This window comes from Salmo trutta, chromosome 5 (genome assembly GCF_901001165.1).
Source record: "Salmo trutta chromosome 5, fSalTru1.1, whole genome shotgun sequence".
NCBI classification, from domain to species: Eukaryota; Metazoa; Chordata; class Actinopteri; order Salmoniformes; family Salmonidae; genus Salmo; species Salmo trutta.
Genome location: NC_042961.1, coordinates 61,454,437 through 61,464,436, shown reverse-complemented (window position 1 = coordinate 61,464,436; position 10,000 = coordinate 61,454,437). Strand labels below are relative to the sequence as shown.

The 10,000-nt window shown below is 42.5% G+C and overlaps 1 protein-coding gene and 1 long non-coding RNA gene across 2 annotated transcripts in view; both read right to left on the bottom strand.

Moving 5' to 3' along the window:
• Nucleotides 1-3,810, bottom strand: part of LOC115195003 (transmembrane protein 151B-like) — a 52,060-nt gene extending 48,250 nt beyond the window's left edge. The window contains exon 1 of the mRNA XM_029754904.1: nt 3,203-3,810. Coding sequence (XP_029610764.1) covers nt 3,203-3,274 — 72 coding nt within the window. The 5' untranslated portion in view covers nt 3,275-3,810. The remainder of the gene's footprint in view (nt 1-3,202) is intronic.
• A 5,908-nt stretch (nt 3,811-9,718) lies between these two features.
• Nucleotides 9,719-10,000, bottom strand: LOC115194711 (uncharacterized). The gene is made up of 2 exons (XR_003878459.1): nt 9,968-10,000; nt 9,719-9,895 (listed from the first exon to the last, which is right to left on the bottom strand). It is a non-coding gene; the product is annotated as an uncharacterized LOC115194711 (long non-coding RNA).

The window sequence follows — 10,000 nt, the reverse complement described above, 5'->3', positions numbered from 1 at the left end:
GTCAACTGTAAAGTTTGGTGGAGGAGGAATAACGGTCTGGGGCTGTTTTTCGTGGTTCAGGCTAGGCCTCTTAGTTCCAGTGAAGGGAAATCTTAATGCTACAGCATAAAATGACATTCTAGATGATTCTGTGCTTTGTGGCAACTTTGTGGCAACAGTTTGGGGAAGGCCCTTTCCTGTTTCAGCATGACAATGCCCCCATGCACAAAGCGAGGTCCATACAGAAATGGTTTGTCAAGATCAGTGTGGAAGAACTTGACTGGCTTGCACAGAGAGCCCTGACCTCAACCCCACTGAATACCTTTGGGATGAATTGGAATGCCGACAGCGAGCAAGGCCTGATCAACCAACATTAGTACCCAACTTCACTAACACTCTTAAGGCTCAACGGAAGCAAGTCCCCGCAGCAATATTCCAACATCTAGTGGAAAGCCTTCCCAGAAGACTGGAGGCTGTTACAGCAGCAAAGGTGGGGGTACCAACTCCATATTAATGCCCATGATTTTGGAACGAGATGTTGGACCAGCAAGTGTCCACATACTTTTGTAGTACTATGTAGTATATTATATGGAGAGCCATTATACTGCCTGTAAGAGTATTTAGACACTTAAAACTAGTCGTTTAGAATTTTTCACTCTTTTCAGTTAATTTAATCTTGCTTATCGACAACATGTGGCATGTCCACGCTCAGACATAATGTCATTTATATGTAGGACATAATTGTAAATAAGAATTTGTTCTTAATGTTCTTAACTGACATGCCAAGTTAAATAAAGGTTAAATTAAATTATATATATATCAGTATGAATGCTATGTCCACATACTTCTGGTCACGTAGTGTATATAGGGTGAGTGAAATAGGGCACCTTGCTTTTTACTGCCCTTTTTTCCGCACCGTGGTAATGTGGTAATGTTTTGACCCGTGGTAATGTGGTAATGTTTTGACCCGTGGTAATGTGGTAATGTTTTGACCCGCGGTAATGTTTTGTCCCGTGGTAATGTTTTGACCCGTGGTAATGTTTTGTCCCGTGGTAATGTTTTGTCCCGTGGTAATGTTTTGACCCGTGGTAATGTTTTGACCCGTGGTAATGTTTTGACCCGTGGTAATGTTTTGTCCCGTGGTAATGTTTTGTCCCGTGGTAATGTGGTAATGTTTTGTCCCGTGGTAATGTTTTGACCCGCGGTAATGTGGTAATGTTTTGTCCCGTGGTAATGTTTTGTCCCATGGTAATGTTTTGTCCCGTGGTAATGTTTTGTTCCGTGGTAATGTTTTGTCCCATGGTAATGTTTTGTCCCGTGGTAATGTTTTGACCCGTGGTAATGTTTTGACCCGTGGTAATGTTTTGTCCCATGGTAATGTTTTGTCCCGTGGTAATGTTTTGACCCGTGGTAATGTTTTGTCCCGTGGTAATGTTTTGACCCGTGGTAATGTTTTGTCCCGTGGTAATGTTTTGTCCCGTGGTAATGTGGTAATGTTTGTTCCGTGGTAATGTTTTGTCCCGTGGTAACGCGGTAATGTTTTGTCCCGTGGTAATGTTTTGACCCGTGGTAATGTTTTGTCCCATGGTAATGTTTTGTCCCGTGGTAATGTTTTGTCCCGCGGTAATGTTTTGTCCCGTGGTAATGTTTTGTCCCGTGGTAATGTTTTGACCCGTGGTAATGTGGTAATGTTTTGTCCCGTGGTAATGTGGTAATGTTTTGTCCCGCGGTAATGTTTTGTCCCGTGGTAATGTTTTGACCCGTGGTAATGTTTTGTCCCGTGGTAATGTTTTGTCCCGTGGTAATGTTTTGTCCCGTGGTAATGTTTTGTCCCGTGGTAATGTTTTGACCCGTGGTAATGTTTTGCCCCGTGGTAATGTTTTGACCCGCGGTAATGTTTTGTCCCGTGGTAATGTGGTAATGTTTTGTCCCGTGGTAATGTTTTGTCCCGTGGTAATGTTTTGACCCGTGGTAATGTTTTGTCCCGTGGTAATGTTTTGTCCCGTGGTAATGTTTTGACCCGTGGTAATGTTTTGTCCAGTGGTAATGTGGTAATGTTTTGTCCCGTGGTAATGTTTTGTCCAGTGGTAATGTTTTGACCCGTGGTAATGGTTTGACCCGTGGTAATGTTTTGACCCGCGGTAAGGTTTTGACCCGTGGTAATGTTTTGACCCGTGGTAATGTTTTGTCCCGTGGTAATGTTTTGACCCGCGGTAATGTTTTGACCCGTGGTAATGTTTTGACCCGTGGTAATGTTTTGTCCCGTGGTAATGTTTTGACCCGCGGTAATGTTTTGACCAGTGGTAATGTTTTGACCCGCGGTAATGTTTTGATCCGTGGTAATGTTTTGATCCGTGGTAATGTTTTGTCCCTATCTGAATGTGCTATAGGCAACATTAGTTTCCCCTTTGACAAAACACATCTTGTGGAAAATTTCAAAAAATGCTAGTAGGCTATATCAGACTGTGTTAAAAAAATAAAAACATAATTGAATTAACCAATAATGTATGTTGATGCTACTACTATGTACAATATTTAATGATGTTTCCATATGATAACAATAGCCTAATATATTTATTACTATGCCATAAACTATAAACTTTTTTTTAAAGTTTCACTCAATTCATTCTAATTAACTTAATCATTATGACACACCCCTCATTGTTGTCATTGGTTACACTAATTGCACTGTTTTGTCTAAAGAACCTGGTTCAAGCATTCATGACATCACCCTGAAGAAGCACAGTGATGCAGAAACATTGGTGGGGTTTTTTTTACCCAATAAATGACTGGGAGTTTATATTTAGAGCGTGCGACTGTGTTTATTTATTTTTTATAGTTTATAGTTTATTCCACGTTAGTCAGCACCTCTACATGAAATAGGTTTCTCTGGGTGTGCGCCTGCTCATGTTTTTTATAGGACTATAAAACCGTCCCTATAAATGTGCAATTCATTTCTAGGCTAAAAGTGTTGAGTAGGCCAAGGCATGGCATCTTCAGTCACATGTTATCATCTACAGTAAAACTTGCACCATCACCCATGACATCAAGGCCACGGGAAGCAAAGGTGTCAAATCTATAAAAACTAAGGATAAACTAAAAAGGCGCATCTGCTCTATTGATGGAACTTAAAGACAATTAGGCTAAACGCGCGTGTCTCCCGTGTAGCCTATACACGCAGCCAGTCAGTCAGTCAGTCAGTCACACCGCAGTGTTCCCCTACCTCCTCTCTCCCTGCTCCGTCTTCTATGGTCTCCTCTCCTGTCTCCGGTGGTACTGGCACCTCCGTCTGCATTTTCTCTTTCCTCTTCCACCCTGACACGCGCCCTCCCGTTAGCCCTACGGTTAACGGTGCCAGGGATGGGGACCCACCCCAGCAGTGGCGGCCCTGGCCAGAGGCTGGGACCACCTCCTCGGCACGGCGGGAGTCACCCCATCCGTCGCCGGTCGAGATCCGGTTTCACTGTAGTGATGACAGTACAGCCTGCGGCAAATGCGCATAATCCACGCCGACTGAAAGTCGTCTCTGTCGGGATCAGAAGAGTTCATTCACCCGGTGCCTCTCGGTTCTTCTTCACGCCTTCCATGGTTTAATTAATTCACCTTTCCCATGCAAACATAGCATAGATTAGACAAAACCCAGATGTCTTCCTTTAAAGATTAGATGAACGTCTGTTCGTTGGTCCTGTGCGCGTCAGTGCTTGGCGGTGATAACCGTGAAGCTTCTAGGCGCAGGTGGGGCGGTCTGTGTGCATACGCTCGAGATGACTAATGCTGAGTTCATATGCTAGTCGGAATTAGAAAACTCTGAAATGTTCAACTTGCTATCTGGTTGTAGATATACACGTGCCGCGTTCAACCTGTTAGCAAGTCGAACATGTCCGAGTTTCCTAGTTCCGACTAGCACATGAACGCGGCACGAGCCAACGGTTACGGTTTCGTTCAGAGTGAACACGAGGGGCAGGCACGAGAGCGCTGATGTGAAAGATGGATGGGTAGGAGGAGGATGTTTTTACCCGAAGGCAGACAGCGATCTCGGTAAAAGGCAAAACCAGGAACAACCGATTCCTTTTCTATGGTAAACAGTTTATTTTTTGGATTAAAACAACAACAAAACAACAACGATAAAACCATCTCTGGGAGTTATTTTCTTTCTATTTGTCTCCTTAGAGCTAGAAGGTTTCACCTATTCGTCCTTCTGTATGCCCAGTAACGTCACCCACCACCTGAGCATATAGCCTACATACATTAGAGATGCGCAGGTCGGCTCTTTGTTTACCTGGTCACCATCATTTGCTAATAACACCATTCTCAACCGCATAATTATGTGTTCAAGTGAACATTTGAGACATGCAAATAGCCTACCAAAATGTCGGAAAAACATAAGCAGAAAGATAGGACTATCTAAAAAAATAAAAAAGAGTTTGTGGATGGGTTATTAGCAAATGTGGGTGAAGGTGACCAAACAGCTGACCGACCCATGCATCACTAATCCACCACAGGAGGTTGGTGGCATCGTAATTGGGGAGGACAGGCTCGTGGTAATGGCTGGAGTGGAATGGTATCAAATACATCAAACACATGTAATCCACACAGTATTTCATGACCCTAAAACCGCCAAGCACACGCTTCGGACTGCGGTAATGAGCCCACCCGTGCATAACTAATATACATCAACAACATATACAGTAGGTTAGATCTATAGACAACATACACTGAGTAGACAAAACATTAAGAACAGCTTGCTAATAGGTTAACATAAAGCTGTCTCAACAGCAGAGTCCCAACACGTTACCACTGCTACACCTGGCTTTCAGCGGAGCCTTGTCTGGCAGCGGAGCCTTGTCTGGCAGCGGAACAGATCCTTCAGCCTCATTTACTGCCTTTTAAAAAAAACATAACATATATGGCTGACTTGCTTAAACAAATGTGGGTTTTCTGACAATTGAGTACAATACAAACTATGGCATAAGGGGACGATAAGCGGATAAGAGGCAATTCGTAATTTCGATGAAGACATTAACAAGCGAGCTAGGACAGATGTAGTCAATCTAGCTATTAGTGGCTCCCGAGTGGCGCAGCAGTCTAAGGCACTTCATCTTGGCGCTAGAGGCGTCACTACAGACCCTGGTTCGATCCCAGGCTGTATCACAACCGGCTGTGATCGGGAGTCCCATAGGGCGACGCACAATTGGCCCAGAGTTATTCAGGTTAGGGGAGGGTTTGGCTGCTGTAGGCCTTCATTGTTAAATAAGAATTTGTTCTGAACTGACTTGCCTAGTTAAATAAAGGTAAAAAAAAATTGTTCAGCACTTTTGAAATGTACAGCAACAGAATTCAGAACATGGGTCGTTCTTACAGTATTCTCCCTGTACACCAAGTCAGAACCGTAAGATAAATAAAGGGGTCATAAAAGCAGACAATGAAAGCTCTTACAATATTCAATGATTACCATTCTCTAAAACAGGCTATAGGCTACATGTGCACTACCAAGTCAGAACAGTAGGCTAAATTATGAGAGGGAAAATGGACAAATTATTACGGTGAGGCACATGGGCTACTAACAGCTTACTACACAACAAACACTTAGTATTACTAAGTGCAAATCCACAAGATGAAACATTAAAAAAACGACAGCCCCGCCTTTGTTTTGGTAAAAAGCTGAGGGATGGGCCTGGAGAAATATAACCACTCTCAGATGAATAGACAGAGCTATGGATGCAAGGACTGACCATCCATGATGTCAAAATTATTGTTTTAACCATGTTATGAGGCTATACAGTGTTTGTTTACATTTACAATGTTTACAAACATTGGAGAAAAACAAGCTTATATTTTGGGTTCTGATGGAGTGTGACAGTAGAACTAAGCTCATGAGGCATTTATAAGTTATATTCTTCAAAAATCAATGGATATATATATATATACTGCTCAAAAAAATAAAGGGAACACTAAAATAACACATCCTAGATCTGAATGAATGAAATAATCTTATTAAATACTTTTTTCTTTACATAGTTGAATGTGCTGACAACAAAATCACACAAAAATAATCAATGGAAATCCAATTTATCAACCCATGGAGGTCTGGATTTGGAGTCACACTCAAAATTAAAGTGGAAAACCACACTACAGGTTGATCCAACTTTGATGTAATGTCCTTAAAACAAGTCAAAATGAGGCTCAGTAGTGTGTGTGGCCTCCATGTGCCTGTATGACCTCCCTACAACGCCTGGGCATGCTCCTGATGAGGTGGCGGATGGTCTCCTGAGGGATCTCCTCCCAGACCTGGACTAAATCATCCGCCAACTCCTGGACAGTCTGTGGTGCAACGTGGCGTTGGTGGATGGAGCGAGACATGATGTCCCAGATGTGCTCAATTGGATTCAGGTCTGGGGAACGGGCGGGCCAGTCCATAGCATCAATGCCTTCCTCTTGCAGGAACTGCTGACACACTTCAGCCACATTGTGTTGTTTAAGTGTTCCCTTTATTTTTTTGAGCAGTGTATATATATATAATTTTTTGTCCAAAAAATGATGTAGCAACTACAGATTGCCCCTTTAAGTCTATTAAAAGTGTGCGAGTTTGAGCATGTGTCCATGAGGCCTATGGATGTTTCACTTGTATTCAATAGGCTGGGATCCACACTATGCAGCTGTTGCAAGAGCGCATTTTTCACTGGCTGTCCACTGGTTTCAAAAACAATGAATGATAAGCAGCTTAAACTTCTTGAATTCAACCATTATTGGGTTCAAATACACATTTAGATTTGTGAACAGCCATCCAGAACAACCACAATCCGTAAGGCGCAAATAGCTAAATGAGAGAGCAGCAGTGTGATTCACATCAATGCACTATGTAGATATCAATAAGAAGTGACATCCGTAGACTACCCCACTGCTGTCATCCTTTACCTCCAAGCGTTTATTCAAGTTGGATAATCTTTGGATGCCGACAGCAGCCGCACCATTGGAAGACATAGTTTGGACTGTAGCCCACAAAAGCCTATTCCTGCTCTTTTCCCACAATCCATCAAACACATTTGGTGTGTTGTCATAGTGGTCTCTGACATCATAGTGGTCTCTGACATCATAGTGGTCTCTTGTCATCATAGTGGTCTCTGACATCATAGTGGTCTCTGAATTGTGGTCAGACTTGCTCAGGTGGTTCAAACTTAAACTTGCGCCTTTTTCAATGCTGATTTGAATGTCATTCAAAAAACAAGTGTCAAATTATTTTTTTCCGCAAACATCCTTTTTGAATGTAAAAGTTATCCTTGAAGTAATCAAGTTTTACAAAAGTATCTAATCTGATGACAATATTTTTGCTGGTATTGTAACGGAATCCCTCACATGTAACTGATTACATGTAATCAGTTACTCCCCAACCCTGCTTGCATAATACATCATTTATGAAACAATGAAAGCTCTTACAATATTCAATGACTACATTTCTCTAAAACAGGCTATAGACCACATGTGCTCCACCAAGTCAGAACAGTAGGAGAAGTTATGAGGGGGAAAGGGACCAAATTATTAGGGTGAGGCACATGGGCTACTAACAGCTTACTACACAACATACACTTAGTATTACTTCCTTAGCTACAGTATACACATCTCCCTGGCATATTACATCATTTATGCAGCAGCATACAAGACATTTTTGGACTCACCTTGTTATGCTGTGCTTCCTTGAACAGGAAGTGGCACAGCGGTCCTTCGTGGGCAAATTTTGTCATCAAACTTTGACATCAAAGTCTGGCATTCTCTGGATTTATGGTGCTTTCAAGACAACTTGGAACTCTGGGGTAAAAAAACAAGGTTGAATCATGACGTCGGTGATCTTCAGGTCGGAGCTCTAGAAAGAGGCCAGAGTTCCCGACTAACGAGTTGGATGACCATTTGACAACGTATTTTCCCCCAGTCGGGGCTCATTTGTTCCCCGAGTTACCAGTTGTCTTGAACTCACTGAAGTCAGATTTCCCATGTTTCCAGTTGTTTTCAGCGCAGCAGAAATCATGCTTCATTGACAGTATGGCCAATGTTGAATGTTTATCCTTTTAAGCTTGGAAAAGAGACCCTTAAGCCCAGACTTGGGACCACACACCCTCTCCACTGAATAGCAGGCTAGTGATTAACTGCAAGAATTGCAAAGCAGCCACTGATTCCTTCCAAACCATTCATTGTTGGATTTGCGATTTCCAGTTTTGTAATGTTTATGTTCTATTGCCGATGAGCACCGATACATATTATCTTCATATGACAAGGATTAAAACGGATTTGCCAGTAGATTGTCAACTTGATTCATGATGACTGTTAGCTAAGATTTTTCAAGATATGTTGACATGATCAGTCCAATCAAAGATCTTGAGCCTTCTTGGATGGGCACTTCTAATGTAACTGTATTGCAGCCCCCAAGGGGCTTGAATTTTCAAACTCTCCCCATAGATTTTGAGGTGAAGTAGTGTCCCTATGAGTGACAGAACACTTAGCCAATCATGGCGCAACTAGAGAACATTACCAACCCCTAAGCTCTGTATTTTCCGCTGGCTGCCCCTCCGCCACAGAAAGCACTGAGCTGGGCTGAAACACCTGTATATTCCTCTGGCTGCCCCTCCACCACAGAAAGCACTGAGCTGGGCTGAAACACTTGTATATTCCTCTGGCTGCCCCACCACCACAGAAAGCACTGAGCTGGGCTGAAACACCTGTATATTCCTCTGGCTGCCCCTCCACCACAGAAAGCACTGAGCTGGGCTGAAACACTTGTATATTCCTCTGGCTGCCCCACCACCACAGAAAGCACTGAGCTGGGCTGAAACACCTGTATATTCCTCTGGCTGCCCCTCCACCACAGAAAGCACTGAGCTGGGCTGAAACACCTGTATATTCCTCTGGCTGCCCCTCCACCACAGAAAGCACTGAGCTGGGCTGAAACACTTGTATATTCCTCTGGCTGCCCCACCACCACAGAAAGCACTGAGCTGGGCTGAAACACCTGCATTTGGGAGGTGCTTTACTCAAAAAAAACAAAAAAAGGAGACCATGTTTGTATGGAACTTTATTACATTCTCTGCAAACTTATATTTGACACACTTATCAATGCCAAAATAACAAAAACAGGCAACTTTTTTTTTTTAAGCTAAAAAGGCAGGGCTCGCCACTTCTCCCCTTCATCTACACTGATTGAAGTGGATTTAACAAGTGACATCAATAAGGGATCATAGCTTTCACCTGGATTCACCTGATCAGTCTGTGTCATGAAAAGAGCAGGTGTTCCTAATGTTTTGTCCACTCAGTGAATTAGGGCTGTTTTAAGCAGAAAATGCTTTAATGTGATAAACTGGAACATCTCTGGGTATTATGGGTAATAAATCCATTTATAACAGTGACAACAACAAATAATATTTCTCCAAACTACAGCCAAGACTTTTATTCATTCTTAAACATAATTTCTGAAACTTTTTAAAACAATACTTTATTTAACCTTTTATTTAACCTTTATTTAACCTTTATTTAACTTGGCAAGTCAGTTAAGAACAAATTCTTATTTTCAATGACGGCCTACCGGGGAACAGTGGGTTAAACTGCCTTGTTCAGGGGCAGAACGACAGATTTTTACCTTGTCAGCTCGGGGATTCGATCTTGCAACCTTTCGGTTACTAGTCCAACGCTCTAACCACTAGGCTACCTGCTGCCGCACTTGACTAGAAAATAATAGAAAAATCACAACAATAGCAGCATTTACATATAGGTTTACATTGGCAGGGAATGACAAAGGAACAAAGTATTTTAAACACTACATTGTAGAGGTGTGTGTGTGTGATGTGTGAGCGAGAGTGTGTGTGTCTATGACAGTGCTCCTTTCGTACAGTAGAGCTGGTAGACTGTGCGACTCAAAGCTGGACCCAAGTTCCTGAAATGCAAACAGAACCAACAATAAGCAGTCAATGAATCAACATCTGCAGATCTTTTCACACTTTCTCACCTTTTCAGTTTTCCATATCGGATGGAGGAGAGA